Genomic DNA, 20353 nt, shown 5'->3' with positions numbered 1-20353 from the left:
TCAAGGTTGACTCAGCCTTCCATCCTTTCAAGGTAGGTAAAATGAGGACCCAGATTGTGGGGGCAATAAGCTGACTTTGTATAAATATACAAAAGTATGAAGGCTATTGCTTAACGCATTGTAAGCCGCCCTGAGTCTCCGGAGAAGAGCGGCATATAAATTAAAGCAAAAAAAAAAAAAAGGCACATGGAATGCTGTTACCTTCCTACCAAAGGTAGTCCCTATTTTTCTACTTGCATTTTTTACATGCTTTCGAACTGCTAGGTTGGCAGAAGCTGGGACAAGTAACGGGAGCTCACTCCATTTCGCGGCACTAGGGATTCGAACCGCTGAACTGCCGACCTTTCGATCGACAAGCTCAGTGTCTGCTGAGCTAGCTGAGCTAGCTGCTGAGCCACTGCGTCCCTACATAATGCATTGAAGCAGCATATTAGAAATATATAGGAACACAGTCATAAATAAAAAGATGGACACGACAAAATTGTTTTAAAGTTGCATTAAGAATATGGTGAACACGAATATGGTGAGAATATGGTGAGAGTATTTTAACTTACTGCATCTATGTGGTTTACCAATTGCACAGTGGCAGATAGGACAGCACTCCAGAGGGTCAACATCATTGCCCAGAGGATCATTGGTTGCCCTCTCCCCTCTTTGGAAGAGCTTTAGAGCTCCCTGTGCCTTAAGAAAGTTCAATTATATGGAATGTAAAGATGTATGTTTGTGTTTTTATTTTTATAGTTACAATGTACACTGAAGACAGCATTTAATTTCATTGTACCATGAGCAATGACAGTAAACTAAACACAACACAACACAACACAGCACAAAGGAAAACTTCTTGGGGAGGGTTTTTTAAAAAGAATAATCTTCATTATTTGCTAACTGAGTAATGTTGGAAGAAATATCCATCTGGTTCAGTTCCAAGCTGTGAGGAAGACACTGGAAAAATGGAGGTTGATTGGAAAGCGGGTTTAATGATGAAGCAGAACCACATGGATGGTCCTGGGCAGCTGACCACATGGAGTTGAGAGTGAGGGGCTTTTATACCTTTTCTTGGGCTTTGCACTTGAACTTCCTGTTCCTGTGCAAGAATATGTATTCTATTGGCTGTTGTCAGACTCCCATGGTGCCAGGTACAAATTCTAGGAATTTGTCTGAGCCAAGGTTGGCTGAGGTTTGGCTGATGCAATGTGCTCATAAATATATTTTTATTCTTTTTTAAAAATATACATCCATCTTGTATGTGGAAAGAGTTGGTTCTGGGTGTCATTCATGTTAATCCAATTTGCAGTAACAATATTAATAATCTCTATCAAATTTAAGTAATCCTCATATTATTTAAACATATATAAAAAAATGCCTAACGTGTAAACTTCTAATCTATCTATTATTTTTATTCATTCTATAAAAAATTATATTCTAATATTTCCCCTAATTTTATTTCTGCCTCTTTCATCTTACAATCAGGCTACTTTAATATTTAAAGGGCAATTATTCCTATCCATCATCTCTTCTTCTCTGGCCCAATCTTTCTCATTGGGCACAAAATATCTGCTGAGGGCTATTAAGAAAGACTTGGGGGCTGTTTTCTGTCTCAAAGAGCATGTTTCTCTATTTCTCCTTTAGGGAAATATAATATTCTGCCTTTTTAATATTTCCTAAAATATTTCATTCTTCTGGGAGGGGGTGGCTTCCCACAGTAACAAGCAAAAGAATAGATATATACAGGCAAAAAATACTTAATAATAACAATTTTATTCTTTCTATTCTATTATTCTATTCTTTTGTTTCTATATTCTATATTCATTCTTTTATTCTTTCCTCTCCACTGGGAACAAAATATAGTTGTCTGCTAACCTTTTTTGCAACAATCCTGTGAAGTGGATTAAAAACAAATGAGTGACATCATCCCAAGACTACGTACTGAACTTGGTGACTAAGTGGGGATTTGAATGCGGATCTCCTTCAGTCCGACCTTCCAGTCACAGCATCACCCTAGAACAGTGTTTTTCCACTTGGAGGCTTCAAGCTCTGTGAGAACTTCAACTCCCAGAATTCCTCAGGCAGTAACCCTACACGATTTTACAAGTCAGCTTGGCTTTGCCCAACCCTCTCTCTCCTCTCCCACTTCCGTCTTGGTTTGGTCTGGTCCACGCCCACTAGAAGTTCAGCTCCCGCCACTAGCCGTTTCAAAGCGCGTGTAGTTTATTGGTATCATAGAGAGAGGCCGTGGTGAGGCAGAGTTAACTTCCGGTTAACAGGGATTACTTCCGTTGGCGACAGAATGGCGTACATATACATCTGTCAGTAGATTTTTATTTTTAATCTAGAATGGCTTGGAAGGGAGCTTCCTCGCCTTTACAGTGTTTAACACATTCTTCAACTCTTTTTTAAAATCAAGAATGCCCCCAAGACCTCCTCCTACTCTCCTGCACTTTTTAATGTTTCTGCTCTGACACTTTGTTTACGGTGACGTCATCACTACGAGCCGGAAGCGACATGCCCCCTGGTGTGCATGCCCCTTGCTTATTTCCAGGCGAAGTAACAGTAACGAGTTGGAAGGGACTTTGGAGGTCATCTAGTCCAACCCCCCTGCTCACGCAGGAGATCTATACTAGGGATTCGAACCGCCGACCTTTCTGATCGATAAGTTCAGCGTCTTAGCCACTGAGCCACCTAGGGAGCCTCGAAGCGGGTTCGCCGCGATGATCCGCCTGTTGGCTCCATTGTCGAGCCGGAGAGCTGCTTCGCGGGTGAGAGATTGTGAAGCCGGGCAGGAAACTACTGAGTGGCCGGGAAGAATTTGTTGCGCAAGGATCGAGGTCCCCTTATTAGATGACCCTTGAGAGAGCTGATCATATTTTCTGTGCAGGGTGGGGGGGGATACTGGTTCTATGCACGGAGTCTCCATTTTCAGCAAATAACTATAAAATGTTTTTAATTGTCTCATCTCTTTATGGCAGTAAAATGCTCCATGGGTGTTGAATTAATTCACCCTAAATTAGGTGATTTTAGTTGGGGTTTTATGGTAGTCTAATCATACATTTCACCACGTAAATAATATTTTTAATAAATCGGGCTCAATATCCAAGGGTTATTGTTGATATAATAAAGTAAAATAGTTATAATTATAAAGTTCGGGTGACCTTAGTTCCCAAGAGATCAGCCACATTTTAGATTAATGTATTGAGTTGAATTCAGTTCTGTAGTCAGTTTATGGGTCAGTGTGATGTGCAAACTTAGCATAGGTTAATGGGTTGAATAGGTGTGGTTTCCCCTCCCTTCCATTCAGTCGTGTCCAATTCTCAGTTTTCTTTGCAAGACTTCTCAGAAGTGGTTTGCCATTGCCTCCTTCCTAGGTCTGAAAGAAAGTGACTGATCCAAGCAGGTCACCCAGGTGGCTTTGTGCATAAGGTGGTGTTCAGATGTCTAGCCTGATGCCTTAATCACTACACCAAACTGACTCTGTATTTGTGTTTTCCATGGCTATTTATGTTGTATGAGTACAGCCATTATGTTTACATTTTATGAGATCAGAATAATATTCCCCCCTGGCTGTCCTGGGCACTCCCAAATTTGATAGGAAACTATGCACAGGAAATCCATTGCATACTCTCATATTGCATAAGAACTAATCTTTGGTCACAAAGTTTCTTTTCTTTTCCTTTTATTTATTTAGCAGCTGTTTGTTTCATTTTCTATCTTGCTTATTAGTTTAAAATAATTTCTTCCCATGGTTCTTTTTATGAATCATCCTCATAATATCCCTGTGAGACAATTAAATTGAGATAATGACTTATCTAAGATCACAACATAAATATAGTATCTGAAAGGATTCATGCTTGTGACTTCTTGATAAACATGTATTTTCTATATCACACTAGATCTCATTTAAGAATAATCTGTTAATAAGAGTAAACTCTCTTAATAGATAAGATCAGTCTGAGTTCACAGAACACACTAAATCAAATCTTATTTTGCTCTGGGGCTATGCATAATCCCATTTAATTCTGTTTAATTCAGGTAATCTTGATTAAGAATACTCATGTTTTAGCAAGTTGCATGAACATGACCTCTTTTTAAGGTAGCACTCTTTTGGAAGAGGTGCAATTTGGGATTGTGGGACTTGTCCAATGCATCTGAGCAGTGGTACATTGTAGAAAGTCTGCAAAGGCATTTGCAGGCTTTGTGGGAAAGTGATACCTTTTTTTGCATTGTGCTTATGTTGGGTGTTCATTACTTATTAATAACAGCACTGGTTTACTGAGTTAATCCTAGTTGCAGCATTTCCATGAAATGTTGAACCATAGTTAATCACATTGGCTGTGTTTGGACAGCGCTGTAGAGTAATTTTGGTTTGTAGTAGGTAGTTCAACAAATTAGCAAGTTGACTTTTATATCCAATGAATTTTATAAAACTACATAGAAAAATGTTGGGGATCATAATCAGAAAGCCTATTCCTGCTTCGGTGAGCTGCTCATATTCAGTAGCACAGGGAACTATGGAATGTGATAAGAAAGATGATGGCAAGGGTAATGGAATGGATAGAAAAAAAACACTTATTTTAATGTCTCTGCATCAACTCAGTGTTGGGCTAAATAAAGATACACAGAATTGGAGCTCTGTGCTGCATTTCATCTCAGATATTTTATTTGCCTTAGCAGCGAATAAAAGGTTGGGTACAAGAAAGGATATTCCAGGTATAAGTAATAGTGATAGAAACTAAGCGGCCTAATGACAATCCATCCATAACACATTGATCCAATGAACTACAGGTCAGGGTGCTCTTTAGATTTTTAACTTGGAACTATAGTTCCCCATGGCCTGGCCTGCCAAAATACCAACAGTTGAGCATTTTGTCAGTTATAGTCCAAAATATCTGGAGGCATTTTTCACTTGTTGAACAATTGAACAACAATTCTGGGTTATTTAACTACTATTTGCTTTAAACCACAATTTCCAGTTTGCAGTAATCGAGAAACAGCTGCTAATGTGAAACTAAATTCTAGCTTATTCCTGTTTTAGCAAACGGGGGAAAAAAGAATTAGCTATGAGTCTGGCTATTTACCAATCATTTTTTCCCCTTCTCATGCTTTAATGTAGTTTATCATTCTGCTTGAACACAATCTTTGCACTGGAGATCATCTTTGTTTCATTTTCTATCCCAAGCTTATTTTTACATTGTCAAAAGAACAAAGTTTGGTTGGCAAGGTAGATGGTCCAGCTGCTGTGGTGGATGAATCTTCATTGCAAAGTAAGTTTATTTCATGAAAGCATGATTTACTTCTATATATGTAAATTTATATTTGTGATTCTTCTCCATTACCACAAGTTATTATAGCAGCAGTTCTATGAACTACCGTATTTTCCGGCGTATAAGACGACTGGGCGTATAAGACGACCCCCCAAATTTTCCTGATAAAATATAGGGTTTGGGCTATACTCGCCGTATAGGACTACCCCTCTTCCAACGCACACCAAATAAAAATTAAAAAACACCAACTGGCTCACCCACAATGTAAAAGCAGCTGTTCTAGACCCAAAATGGCCCCTGCAACAAGCAGGAACCTCACACAGCCACAAAAAGCCCCCAAAAAAACAACTTTCACACTTTACACACACACAACACAACACAACACAACAGAACTGGCTCACCCACAATGTAAAAGCAGCTGTGCTAGACCCAAAATGGCCCCTGCAACAAGCAGGAACCTCACACAGCCACAAAAAGCCCAAAAACCCAACTTTCACACTTTACACACACAAAATTCCACATACAGCTTTGTGAGTTTTTGTGTGTTTGTGTAGTTAGAGTGAAACACTACAGAAACACACTAAATCTCAGAAAGCTGCACAAATATTATTTTATTTTATTTTATTTTTATTTTTATATGAAAGCTAAATTTAAAACTTCCTAAACTTTAAATGGCTAGGTCTAAAAAAGAACAACTAAAAAAAACCCCAATTAACTATTTTTTTTAAAGATCCCAAAGGGGAAAAAAACTTACCCAATAGAACAGGGGTCTCCAACCTTGGCAACTTTAAGACTTGTAGACTTCAATTCCCAGAATTCCTCAGCCAACTTTGTTTTGCTGGCTGAGGAATTCTGGGAGTTGAAGTCCACAACTCCCTGCCTGCTTGATTGCAGGCAGGGAGTTGCTTGCTGATGGAATGGATTCAGGCAAGCGAAGCAAGGCAAGCAGCTAAGGTAAGCAAGCTGGAGGGGAAAAACTTTTTTCCTTCTCCATGGTTCTGGCGATCCCAGCTGAGTTGCCTGATTAGCAGATCGTCAGAGCTTGGATTGCCAGAGCCATTTAAGGCTTGTCAGAGCCTTTCGGGCTGGTCTGCCTGGTTACAGGAGAACGACACCCGGCGTATAAGACGACCCCTGACTTTTGAGAAGATTTTCATGTGTTAAAAAGTCAGAAAATATGGTAGGTTAGCCTGAGAGTTACTGGCTAGACCAGGGTAACTAACTGAATTCCATGGCAGAAAGAAATTAGATTAAAAGCCAAGTTTCCCTAGCCTTGGGCCAACAGCATAACTGCTATTCTATTGGTACAAGTTAATTGACTGTTGCTGCCTACTCCAAGCTGTGATGTGCAGTAGGAAATAGGTTTTTTTTGTCCGTTTCCAATATTATTTTACAAAAACATGTTTTAGAAATGTTTTGGAATCTTCTGATTCCAAATCTTTTGAAGTAATCTTGTCAGAATTCCTATGGTCAGCTCTTCAGACAAAAAAACAATGTTTAGCAAATATAAAAAAAAAAGGAAACATCCTTTCCCAAACTGTTCTCTTCCAGTTGAGTCAGGTTACAATTTACATTATTCACAACCATTTTTTTGTTTAAATGATTCCGATATGTGATATATTGATCAATTGAGGAAATGAAAATTGTTATGGGTTAGAATTTCTCAAAAAAAAAAAAAATCATTGTTCATCCATGTTTGGAGGTTTTTAGATGAAATTTTTTGGGTTTTCCCCCTTTTTCCATTTTTTTGTGTCCATATTAGGGATGTGCAATGTATTTGAAATAGGTTCTTCATAAAACATATTATTAGCAAAACATTGGTGAGTAAAGTGTTTAAACAGAGACAATTTGGGAAGTCTCACAGGGTTGCTTTAAAGCATAAGTGTGTGAATGTACACACAACCATTTTACTTGCAGTTGCCCTTTTAAAGCTTTTGTGAAAAAATAGTTTTATGAAAAACATCTTTCAGATGCTTCACATTGCCTTTGGTGCACAACCATATACCAAAGGCACCATGTGTCTACAACCGTGTGTCTACTACCAAAGAAGAGATGTAGTATATTCCATTTGGTAAGACAGGGTAGCCTCTTTAGAGGAACAACTGCTTATGCTGGCAGTGGTTTGTTCTCCGAGCTTGCTGTTTAGCTTTCAAACGTTTCGTCTCTCAAGCTAGGTAACATCATCAGCAAAACTTTGGACTGCTTCAGACAACTGCTTATACTACTCCTATTAGCCCTACACATTTGATGCAAGCATTTAGAAATGGGAAATAATTGTTTCAGTTTAGTTATCTGTGAAGCATGTTGGTAATAGTACTTATTTCCTTTAAATATTTTTCCAGTTTTATTCTGAAATCTTCTATTGTATTTTTGGGGAAAATATTCTATTGCTGGCTTTTAAAGAGCCATCCATGATGAGGCAGCAGCATTTTCCCTAGGTAGCAAAGAAAGCAAGTATTTATAAACTGGATAAGGAATACTTTGCTTTTTTTCTTGACATTAGGGATGTATGGATTATTCAACATGTAATACAGGCAATCCTCTATTTATGGCAGACTGCCCAAAAGCTACTTGCAACCCAGTTCGGAAGTTATGACATCCCCGACTCCTCTCCGTGGTCATGTGATTCATGGCCATTTGCAGTGCCCTGCGGTCATGTGATGGCAATTTGTGATCCCCCCCCCCCCAAAAAAAAAAAAAAAACACACCACCTCTGGCATTTACTTCTGGTTTCTGGAAAAAACTGTCCCATAGTGAATACTTAACCAACACCTCAAAAAAGCTCATAAAATCGGGTCCGGTCACATGATGACACACATTACAACCATCACAACTTACAATCATAATTGCCATGCTCAATTACAGTTGTAACTTGAGGACTACCTTTATAAGTTAAGTATGATCTGTAACTCTTTTATCCCATCTAAAGAATCCTCTGAAATGATTGAGCTGTGTCTTTTTTTCTTTTTTTTCCTTAGAAACATCTCCTGAAGTAGTCTCCAGTAACCCAATTCTACGGAAATGCAGTCTCCCCTTCCCCAAACACCTTAAGCCAGTCCAAGCTTGGATCGAATCATTGCAACATTACAATGCTAGGCATCTGGGCTTGGCAGACCTGCATCCAGATGTATTTGCAGTGATGCCTCGGTAAAGGCTGTTGTGTTATTCATTTCCATACTGAAACTGAGCAAGCTATCTCATTATCCCCCTCCCCTCCCAAGAAGCGATAGATTTTTTTTTCAGGTGAGGGTGTAGGGAGTTATGACAGAAGGGATGGGGCAAAAATACAATTTAATAATGATTACCAGGCAAGAGCTGCAGAGATTTTAATACATTAGGAATCATCTCCAAGGACAGCATCTTAATGATATACATGAATCTGTTGTCCTGGACCATACAATTCATATGAAGTCAGAGTTGTATGGCAGTGAAAATCTGATATGCGTATATCTCGGCTATTAGAGCTATGAGCAACTGAGAAATTCTAGGGCAGTAATACCGAAATGGTTTGCCTGTGCTTCTTTCTGTTGTTTGTGTGCACTTTAACATTGTTTGCTTCTCATATATTTTGCTAGCTATTGCTTCTGTCTGAAGCATGTCTCTGTATTTTTTCCTCAGCCTTGATATCCTACATTCAGTGGCCATGTGGCAGAAGAATTTCAAAAGAATTGTGAGTATTGGAATGTAGATTGCAACAGATGCCTTGGATAATCAAATTGTACCTGAGGTTATCTGTCCAGAGAGATGTGTGCAATAGTCTTAGAGGGGCACCTCTGCATGAAAAGTGCTGCCATTCCCAAACAGTCTTCCAGGGTAAAGCTGGATATCTAAGTAGCCTTAAATTTCTCCCACTCCGAAGAAAGCACAAATTGGACCGTGGCTCTCACCATTTTTAATCAGTTACAGTTAAGAGCATTGAATATCATTCTACAAGCACTAAAAAACTGGTTGACTTGTCCCTGTTTTGCAGCCATAAGGATCACACACCTGTTCATTTTTGGGGCGTTAAGGTGAGAATACAGGCAAGTGCCTCATGTGCCAGAGTGCAGATGAATGGGTGAAAAAGTAGCAGGAACAGGAGCGACGTGTGGGTGCAAGTTGTAACCTCCTGCCAGCTTTCCCATTTGGAGCATAACCGTAACACCTTAGAAAATGGAATCAAAGAAAATGATTATTTTTCTTCTTCAAAACATAAATGGCCATTAATACTGAAGTTGGCAGGTCTTGTAGAATACAATTTAGACACGTCTACATTTCCACCTTGTCAAATTGCATTATCGTTGGTTGATTTTGGCAGGAGGTTGGGTATTATATTACTACCACCAAAAGTTAAGATTGTACATCCCTGAGGGTTGTTTTTCTGTAAAACTGTGTATACCTTAATTGTGCAGCACAAATACTAAAAGGGGCAACTGCCATAATAATGATTGCATGCTTAGGAAGTCCTTTTTATAGCAACAATGCTCAGACTTATCCTGTTTCCCCCAAAATAAGACATCCCCTGATAATAAGCCCAATCGGGCTTTTGAGCGCATGGCAGTAAGGCCAAGCGCTTATTTCAGGGTTCAAAAAAATATAAGGCAGGGTCTTATTTTCGGGAAAACACGGTGCTTTACAGCCCTCTCTAAGCGGTTTACGGAGTCAGCATACTGTCCCCAACAATCTGGGTCCTCATTTTACAACCTTGGAAGGATGGTAGGCCGAGACAACCTTGAGCCAGTTAGCATCGAACTCCTGGCAATGAACAGAGTCAGCCTCCTCTGTATAGATTACAGAAATTGTGTGTCAGATTGATGGTTCTGCCATAATTGTAAACAGTTCCTAATACTTGGCAATAAAAGAAAAAGGCATCAGATTGAAGTCATCTGAAGAAGCTGCTATGGGGAGTCCCTGGTTCAAATTTGATTTAATCCATGAATTCCTATCAGGAAGTCTGTTCTGTTTTAGTTGTTCCTGGATCCATGGAAAAGAAGTAAAAACTTGAGCTAATTTGTAAAAGTCTTGAGCGAGTGAAAGAAATGACAAGCAGGAACTTCATGGAACACTGGTGCAGGGGTCTCCAACCTTGGCAACTTTAAGCCTGGCGGACTTCAACTCCCAGAATTGAAGTCCTCCAGGCTTAAAGTTGCCAAGGTTGGAGACCCCTGCTCTGGTGAACTTCCTTTCTGACACATCCTGCTCCAGCTTTAGTCTCAGATCTTCCTTTTCGTTTCCAGAGTTATGCCAGGGCCAAGACACGTGCTGAGATGCGTGGTGGTGGTAGGAAACCCTGGAGGCAGAAGGGCACGGGTAGGGCACGGCATGGCAGCATCCGATCACCTATATGGCACGGAGGTGAGTGAAAAGGTCTATCTCTGGTTCTCAACTCTTCCCCTTTCTTGCAATAAAGTGGGTGGGTATGTGGCCATTACATCAGACCACGGCAGAGGAACACAAAATAGATTGTATCTAATGGATAGCTTTGTAAGATATATTATTTTGGGGTAAACATTACTTCTTGCCTTGCCTTTTCTCATTTCTGCAAGTTTTCTTTTGATTTCACAGCTTTCCTGCAGACAGGAGTGAGATTTTTTCTTCTTTCTTTCTTTTGTAAATAGGCCCCTCTAGAAGCCTGTATTTTTCTTAAAAGATATTTTTAAAGAATTAGAAATACATAAGCCTGAAATTTGTTTCATGGTTTTTAATCAAGAGGAAGAAATCCCTCTCTGATTTGTTTTCTCAGCCCATCATAAAAGCTGCTATTAATTTGTCTGTTTGTTAAAGTTCTCTCATTTTTTCCCTCCAGAGCTCAAGGCAGTGCAGAGTCTTCACTTAACAAAGGCAACTGGGATTGGAATTTCTATTACTAAGTGATGTCGTAAAGCTTGGTGTCACATGACTATGTTGCTTAACGACAGAAAGTCTAGCACTTCCAGTTGCCATCATTAAGTGAATCCTGCAATAATGTTAAGTATAAAGTACCCATGGCTCAGGACCTGGGTACTTGCGGGACCGCCTACTACCACCAATAGCCTCCCACCGGCTGGTACGCTCCCATAGAGAGGGGCTCCTCCGGGTGCCGTTGGCCAAACAATGCCGACTGGTGGCCCCCAGGGGGAGAGCCTTCTCTGTGGGGGCACCTACTATCTGGAACGAGCTCCTCCCGGATATACGGAGGATCCCGGATCTGCGCACCTTCCGCCGCACTTTAAAGACCTTTTTATTTCACCAGGCGGGCCTGGCCTAATTTTCTCCCTCTTTTATAAAAGATTTTTAATTTTTAATATTTTTTAGTATTTTATATATTCAAATTTTAAAATTGGTTTTAAATTGATTGGGGTTTTAATTTGTCTGGGCCAAAACTATTTAATTTGATTTTAATTCCACTTTTAAATTTTGTATGTATGTATTTTATTGTTTGCCTGTGCACTGCCCTGAGTCCTTCGGGAGTAGGACGGTATAGAAATCAAATTAAATAAATAAATAAATAATGTCACAAGCTGCCACTTGTGACCTTCCGCAAGCTTCCCCATTGACTTTACATATGGGAAGCCAGCAAAGAAGGCTGCAAATGGACCAAGGGATGGAGTGATGTATGGTAGTTGTGATCCAGGTGCCTGGATCATGTGACTACAGGGACACTGCAGTGGCCATAAATATGAGACCACGTACTACTTTCTCAGAACCTTCCAGTTCAAACTTTTGGTTGTTAAATGAGACCCACCTTTGTCCAGAGTATATCCTGGAAGCAACATTACATAGCACTCTCATTTCTCATAACATCCTGGTGGGGTACATGGCTAGAGAGTACATGACTGGCTTCAAATACCCAGTGAGCTTCAGTGGCTGAGGGTGGCCTTGAGCCAGGGTTTCTCCAGTTTGAGCCCAGTTCTTGAACCCCAACATCACCCTGCCCATTTGGTTCTGCTGCTCACATCCAGTCCGGATGTGTAAGAGTTGCGCTCTGGCAGGCAGCACTTTTGAGTTCACTGACCCTTCCTTTGTTTCCTTCTAGGTGGTGTGGCTTTTGGTCCTCGTGGCCCCACCAGCTATTACTATATGCTTCCCATGAAACAGCGTGTCCTTGGCCTCAAGGTGGCGCTGACAAGCAAGCAGATTCAGGTATGAGAGACATATTGCAGTGTGAAGGCCTGTTCTGCCCTGGTCTGTTTATGATTAGATTAGATTAGATTAGATTAGATTAGATTAGATTAGATTAGATTAGATTAGATTAACAAAATTGGAAGGGACCTTGTAGGTCATCTAGTCCAACCCCCCTTACAAGATGCCTCACCCAAGTCTTGGTAGAGGCTTCTCCCCCTCCACAATAGGTTGGTACCAAAGCTCATAGTCAGGGTTGAAAATAAAAAGCGCATTACTGCAGGTGCCCATCTCCAAGGATAACATTTTAGGGAAAGCTCCTCCAAAGACAAATAATTCCTTGTGATAGACAGTTACACTGTGAAAGGCCAGAGTGGGCACTTTCCCTTTAGCCTGAGAAGAAAGAAAAATCTCATCACAACCCAAATCATTAGGCCAATCTGATTTAACATCAGCAGCAATGCAGGCTCTCCTGCTCAATGGCATTACTGGATAACATCCATTCAGTTTCTAATTATAATCTATCGAAAAAATTTCACTTGCTCTATTTACTTCCCTTTTCTGTCTCCTCGATGAATTATTCCACCTTTTGGCATTGTATTTTTAGATTAGATGTGAATCTATTATTCTTGTTGGGTTAGTTCCTAGCTACCGTATTTTTCAGAGCATAAGACACACCTTAGTTTTTGGGGAGGAAAATAAGAAAAAAGCTGATTGGCAGGTGGATCAGCTTCCCGGAATACCCCCAATCAGCCGTTCCCAGAGGTGAATTTTAGCAACAGGTTCCTTAGTTGTTAGCTCTGTGCCTTGCTTTTTTTTTGCTTTTTTTCCTGCTTCTGAAACTTCTGAAACTCCATTTCAGAAAAAACTTTCTTTTCTGCCTCTGAAAGCCTCCGAAATACAGCTTCAGAAAAAAAAGCCTCTGAAGCTCTATTTGGGGGCTTCTTTTCTGAAGCTTCTTTTCTGATGCTTTTTTCAGCCTCTGAAACCTCTGAGAAGCTGGGTGGGGCTACATTCGGAGTATAAGATGCACCCAGATTTTCACCCTCCTTTTTTTGGGGAAAAGGTGTGTCTTATACTCGAAAAAAACCCGGTAGTTTTCCAATGGATGCTCCCTTTACTAGGGAGTACTAGTAGAGAGTTAGAATCAGTGGTGAGTTCCTCCCGGTTCGGCCTGGTTCCACCGAGCCGGTAGCGGTGATGATATGACATCACCGAACCGGTTCTCCCCCCCGCCCCCCCGCATTATTCTTACCTTTTATTTGGCCCCACCCCCAATCTATTGCTGCCTCCTGAGTCCCAGCTGATGGGCTATAAGGAAAAAACCTATTTAAACTCTTGCTGGGGCTTCAAAGGGCAGCCCTACAGCTGATGGTAAAAGGCAGTTTGGTAGTAGACCGGTGCCTCCAAAAACAAATGAGTAGACCGGTGCCTGCAAAAATAAATGGGTAGACCAGTGCCTGCAAAAATACACGAGTAGACCAGTGCCTGCAAAAATAAATGGGTAGACCAGTACAGCTCTGCTAGCAGTTAAAAGCCTGGTAGACCAGTACCTCTGCTAAATCCTAAAGAATTGTCACATGACTATCAAGCTACGCCCACAAAATAAGCCACGCCCACAGAACAAGTAGTAAAAAAATTTAGAACCCATCCCTGGTTAGGATGCTCCCTTTAGCAGCTCTGTACAGTTCAGAAATGTTTGGGTCTCTCATGAGCCCACTGCGATTAATTAAAATGGGCATTTGTGTATGCCTGTATCTGCTTTAAGGGATCTATGCATTAAAGTTAAAACTTTTAAAGCAGCTGCTATGTCAGGCAGGCACAGAAGCTAGAGAAATGATGGGCTCTATTAATGAATGATAGAGACAATACTTGGTTTTGAGCATTTTTGCTGAATTATTTTCTAAGCGTTCTGCATTTAAGTTGATGTAGGTTTGGAGTTTCGGATATTTCAAATATTTTGTGTGTTTTTTCACAGTACATCTGAGTTAAGAAGGAGAGCAAGGGGTTTTAGAGAAGGAATATGCAGCTTTTTTTAAGCTTCAGGAGTGTGTTGCCATATTTTGTCTGAATTGATTGATTGACTTGGGGGATATGGAGGCTTTTGATGGACGGGGATGTTAAAGCCTCCATCTGAAGCCTTTTTCTTTCACTCCGAAATGGTTCCAGAAACAGGGTTTCTGGTGGAGTAGTTCACCTGCCACTGGATTATATAGAGGTCCTTATTTTTTCCCCACAACCTGCAGGGTGATCTCCGTATTGTGGACTCTCTAGAGATGCCGACCTTTGATCCTCAGTATTTGGCAGACTTGGCTCGCTACAGGCATTGGGGAAGATCAGTGTTGTTCGTGGATGTGTAAGTTGATTTTGGTTGGGAGGTAAAAAGGATGGAGCGTACGCGCGTATGCGCTCACACACATGCCACACATACCTTGTTTTGTCTAGGACTGCTGGTCTCTTCAGCTATGGAATTTTTTCCTGTAAATCTGTTTTCAAGCTACATCTCAGGGCAGCCATAGGTTGGCTATTGGGAGTCTGAGTGAGAAGATTATTGTTGTCCTGCAAACTCCCAAATGGAAGTTTGTCTGCTGCTAGTCATCTTCCCATGAATTGACAGCCCTAGGGGCAACTTTAATACATCGAGCTGTAAACGGTACAGGTACTCTTTGGATTACAAGCACTCCTTCAGCAACTCTTCAAAGTTACAATGGAATTGAATGAGGGTGATTCATACTTGGTCCTCAAAATTGCACCTGTCGCAGTGTCCCCACGGTTTCATGGTTGCAAATTTGGGAGCCTGGTAAACACTTAATGACATCCTGTGGTCATGTGATCACCATTTCTGACCCCTTCCATGCTGACTTCTCACAAGCGAAGTCAATGGGGAAGCTGGCAAGAGGTTGCAACTTGCTCCTGCAAGTCACTCTTGCTCCTGCTGCCTTTCAGCCCATTCACCTGCACTCTGGCACCTGAGTGGAACTTGCCCACTCACACTACATCAGTGGTCACCAACTGGTGGTCCGTGGACCACTGGTGGTCTGTGAGAAAATTTCGGTGGTCCGCAGAAAAATTATTTGCATTTTTTATATTGCACTAAATCAGGGGTCCTCAAACTACGGCCCCTTGGCCGGATACGTGCAATGAACGCTTGTGTTGCTGCAGAAAGTCTCCCCCTTTGGGGTCTTTTTGTGCGGGTCGGAGGGGGGTTAGAAATTCCGACTTGGGGTCTGCTTCGGCCTCCTGGTGCGGGGCTTGGGGCGAAGGCTGGAGGGAAACGCTGCTGGTGGCAAAGAGCTGGAGAGCCTTGTTCCAGTAGGACTGCACCATGGCCTCAGCTGAGCCTCCAGGTGCCAGTACCTGGCCTTGCACTCCCGCAGGTCTTCCCTCTGCTTGGAAAGGCTATGCTCATAGTCCTCAGTGAGGTGTTTCTGCTGAGCCTCCTTCTCGGTCAGATCCAATTTGAACTGAGCCAGCTATTTTGCCAACTTTTTCTCATAGTGGCTGCTTAGCTCCAACAACTGCTTCCTTTGGGGCCCTAAGGAGCATGGGCGAGCAGGCGAGAAGTGGCTAGGAGGGGAGGGGTGAGTATAGGCTGGCAAGGTGCCCCTCAACGTGAGTGACATCAAGTTGGCTATGCCCACCCAGTCACATGACCACCTAGCCACGCCCACCCAGCCTGTCATTAGGCGGATCATATTAGTGGTCCGCAGGATTTAAAATTATGAAGTTAGGGGTCCCTGAGGTCCAAAAGGTTGGGGACCCCTGCACTACATAATACCCACCTGCAGCAATCACCTGTGCTTATAGCACCTCCTTGTGAAACCCACCCATACTATGCAGTGCCCACTTGCCGTGGCTCTCACCGACTAGCTGCTGGGATTGCTTTCACTAAGTGATGCAGTCATGTGACATCATGCTCTACAACTGTATTGTTTAATGATGATCCCAATTGCCGTCGTAACCCAAGGACTACTTGAAAGACCCAAAACGCCTGTTCCTGAAACCGTGCTTTTAAAATTATATTAGAAAGTGTTATAATACATTAGGCTTTTCTGGCAGATGAATTTATTTTTTTCACGATAAAAAGTTTGTAGATTGCTAGCATTTATGTTATATTAAGTACAACATTCTCATGGCTGCTATTAAATCATTTATTTATTTATTTATTTATTTATTGGTTCACTTTATTTGCCGCCCTTCTCCGGAGACTCAGGGCGGTTTACAATGCGTTAAGCAATAGCCTTCATACTTTTGTATATACCTGCTTAGTAGGGCTTCCCCCCCCCCAAGCGGTGTTCTTTTTTATATTATTTTTTGATAATTGATAATTTTGATAATTGGCAGAGCAGAGAATAGATCTGATTTGGGATACCCATTTTCCAAGCACATTAAATATGATATTTTAAGCTCATGACATCATTCTGCCCCATATGGCTTTTGCTTCAGTTACATTCCTTATGATTTAATCCAAATTTTGAAATACCCTTAGTTATAAACTCCCCAGAGTTGCATTGTAAAGGCTTCTGATTTTACAAAGACCTCTTTAGAGAGTACTAGAAATCCTGCATCTTTTGACTGTGGAACAGAAGTCTTTTACACCTGCTGTATAATTAACGAAAGGGCCTGATATTTCTTTTATTTGTCTCTTGGAACAAATATCACCCCTTTCCCTAATAACAGTATTTGAGCGCCAACCTCATTCTGAAATTCCAAAATTGGGATATCCTTGAAGGCAATAAATGGAATGTCAGGAAGCAGACTTCTTAGCGCTTATGATGGGAGGAGAGCAGGAGAGTCACTGGGAACTTTTCTCTAATGGTTGGCTACAGTTGCTAGTCCTGTTCTGGAACCCTGATATTTTGCGGAGGCGTCTAAGTCCTTCTTAAGGAAGCCTGAATTTCTTTACTAAAGAAATGTGCCATTCATTTTTGACCAACCTGCTGAAAAGATGGGAGAGACTTGAGGCATTGAGGCAGTCAGTCAGAAAGAGTTCTGCCCAGCAAATGGAGAGCACTGGCTAGAAGTTTTTATTCAGGAGATCCTAGATCTGAGTTTGTATAACATTTCACCTTCTTGGCTTTCAGAGATGAAATACCTGAAAACATCCAGGCTGCAACAGGCGATCTTAAAACTTTCACAGTGATTCCAGCAATAGGTGAGTTGAGATTGGATGGGTAGGATTTTTCAATAGATGAGTTCTTGCCTCTCAAACTATATAACCAGTCATAGGCCTCTGTTTTTCCCTTCTCAATCTCTAACTAGCATTGTAATTCCTATGATGCTGAAAACTCTTTTGTCCTTTTCCACTTTGGGGGATGATCTGCTGCTTCTTTTATTGTTTAGGGCTGTGTTACCCGTTTCCTCTCCATAGTTTTAGCAAAAAATAAAAGGAATTGATAATATAAATTCCATCTTACACAAAGCCTTATATTTAAAAAAAGAATGATAGGGCAGCTGGCCTCGCCTGGGAAAAAGGCCTGATTCTTCATTTTTGCAAACTGTTGGTATTTACACCTACAGCCTGAAAATATTAACTACAAATCTTGGAGATGCTGCCAGAAAGAATGTCTTTCTGTATATGACTGACACCCTGATATTTGGCAAGAGAGCACCAAGGATTTGTTAAGAATTTTTTTTCCAATAAAAGGCCATAAGAAACTTGCAGCAATTCCTTCCACCACTCCAATTTTTTTTTACCTCACCTATGAAGTGCTACTATCTGTATTATATTATCCAGGACAGGTTATGTCTGCAGCTAATGCCACTGCCTTGTGTCCTCCCTTTCTTTTAGTCCTTCTGGGTGGTGTACAAGACATATAACAGAAAAGCATTGTGTAACTATTTTAATAGAAACAGTTAAAAACTATTCTGTAACTGGCATCTTCCAGTGCCAACAATGTTTGCAAAGATTTCTGATCCACAAATCCTTGGGGGACTCTGGGACTAAGGGCTGATTCTTTCCTGTTTTCATCTGTGGAGTAAAATAACTCTCTTCACCCCTAGGTCTTAATGTGCACAGCATGCTGAAGCATGAAACCCTGGTGCTTACCTTGGACACCATCTCCTTCTTGGAAAAGAAACTGCTATGGCATGACTCACGATACAGTCCGCTGTATCCCTTCCGGTTGCCCTACAGTGATTTCCCCTAGCTCATTTGTCAAAGACTGACCATTTTGTGGGTATGCTTGTGTATGTTTTTTTAATATGTACATTAAAACTAAACATTCTGCCTGAGTTGTCATCTGTCCTTGAGTATGGGCAGCCTTGAAATAAAAACTTCCAGTTTAAAAATGATGTGGTATCACTCTGGGAATTAATTTAGATGAAGGAAACACTATTTATATAATGTATTTCAGAGAAATGGTGGAAAGATTTTGCGGAATCAGACCAAGGTTATTGAGAGGGTTGTTTGTTTGTTTGTTTGTTTTTAAATCTGGAATCTTGTTTTCAGAAACAACTAGTGACTACACCTTTGGAAGCCCCTGAGTAGAAATTGGAAGAGTAAACTTGGGTTTTCACAGAACTAAGATTTTACGGGTTTTGACTATGGGGAAAACAAGGTGTTAGTTTTCCTGCAGTGAAAAATAGACTTTGAAGGTAGATGCTAGGAATCCTCATTGTTATGTTCTTCTGTGGAAAATAGTTTTTTCCCCCTCCACTGTAACTTAAGGTCTTCAATGTGGAAATCATTATAAAGTAGAATTGTAGTAACTACCCAACTTATTTCACATCTAATTTAGAAAATTTCTTAGTCCACAGGAGGAGTTCTCTATTTTATTTCTTTTATTTCCCTGGTTTGTCAGCTTCCTAGAAATAAAAAAAAATGACTCGGAGTGAAATATCTTAAATTTTACCTTGTAAAGAAAAGAAGTTTCATGATACTATTATGCATTCCTAACCAACAATACTTCACCAAGTTAGCAAGCCCCAAATGCATTTGGAGGGAAGTGATTAAATGCAGATTACTTGTCAGTGGCAGAGAAACAAAAAAGTACAGCTACAGAATAAAGTGGCATAATATAATGACTTGAATTGTAATTTAGGAAGAGATTCAGAGAGATTAGTCTTGCCCAATTCAGTATTTCTGTTTATATATTAATTTTTGATGTTTTTCCATTAGATATTTTCTTATTTTTGCTTGGCAGAACCTTCATAAATAACTACTTATCTGGCTCTCTAATCTGTGGGAACAGATAAATATTTCAATTTGTAAAGTTGTAATACTAAAAACTTTCCAGCATTGACATTTATTGCAAGTTTATATTGTTGAAATGTGTTCAGTGCACACTTTAATAGAACAGATATACTTACAGCTAAGTGCAAAATGCTTTGTACTTGAAATGCCACTTTGTTTCAGATTCCAAACAGCTCATTCTGATCTTCTCGTCAGCTTTCTAATGTGGTTGGAGGTACAAATACAGTGGTGCTGAGTTTGCAATACCTCGTGGCCTACTGACCACAAAAGTGGGGAGCAGGGCTGTGGAGTCGGGAGATAAATGTTTCGACTCCAACTCCGACTCCGACTCCTCAGTTTTTTGTACTTCCGACTCCGACTCTGACTCCGACTCCAGGTACCCAAAATTTCCTCCGACTCCTCGACTCCGACTCCACAGCACTGTCAGGGCTATGGAGTCGGGAGATAAATGTTCTGACTCCGACTCCGACTCCTCAGTTTTTTGTACTTCCGACTCCGACTCCAGGTACCCAAAATTTCCTCCGACTCCGACTCCTCGACTCCGACTCCAACTCCACAGCACTGGTGGGGAGGGAGGTAATTTCTGATGTATTCACGATCTCTTCTTTGCTCTTTGTCGAAAAGAGTAATCTGAGGTTACTTCCTTCTCCCTTTTTCAGGCCCATGCATGGAACAATGCTTTCTGACTCCCCTCCTGGTAGGATCTAGTTAGCAAGGTGCCTATCCCTATAATGCATTTTCTGTAAATAAATCATCTTTCTATTGTAGTTATTAAATTTCTTTTACTAATCATTTTTCAGGCCAGGTTCTTCCTTTCTGA

General features: G+C 40.9%; 1 protein-coding gene across 1 annotated transcript; it reads left to right on the top strand.

The window, feature by feature from the left end:
- The first annotated feature begins 2259 nt into the window (after positions 1-2259).
- MRPL4 (mitochondrial ribosomal protein L4) lies at positions 2260-18632 on the top strand. The gene is made up of 9 exons (XM_034434317.3): positions 2260-2756; positions 5174-5258; positions 8237-8405; positions 8877-8928; positions 10475-10592; positions 12253-12359; positions 14585-14694; positions 17423-17493; positions 18342-18632. The coding sequence occupies exons 1-9, from the start codon at positions 2709-2711 to the stop codon at positions 18485-18487; spliced, it is 906 nt and encodes a 301-aa protein (XP_034290208.2). The 5' UTR covers positions 2260-2708; the 3' UTR covers positions 18488-18632.
- The last annotated feature ends 1721 nt before the right edge of the window (positions 18633-20353 follow it).

This window comes from Pantherophis guttatus, chromosome 2, assembly GCF_059756535.1.
Source record: "Pantherophis guttatus breed Tessera chromosome 2, ASM5975653v1, whole genome shotgun sequence".
In the NCBI taxonomy this organism is placed as follows: Eukaryota; Metazoa; Chordata; class Lepidosauria; order Squamata; family Colubridae; genus Pantherophis; species Pantherophis guttatus.
Note: the sequence above shows the minus strand (reverse complement) of the source record. Positions and strands in the feature narration are given on the sequence as shown.

What these genes read in the sequence shown, in the direction of transcription:
- MRPL4 (XM_034434317.3), top strand. Translation starts at nt 2,709, where the DNA reads ATGATCCGCCTGTTGGCTCCATTGTCGAGCCGGAGAGCTGCTTCGCGG. An exon ending in TGACAAGCAAGCAGATTCAG is followed by an intron (nt 12,360 to 14,584) that starts GTATGAGAGACA and finishes CACAACCTGCAG; the next exon opens with GGTGATCTCCGTATTGTGGA. An exon ending in TCAGTGTTGTTCGTGGATGT is followed by an intron (nt 14,695 to 17,422) that starts GTAAGTTGATTT and finishes CTTGGCTTTCAG; the next exon opens with AGATGAAATACCTGAAAACA.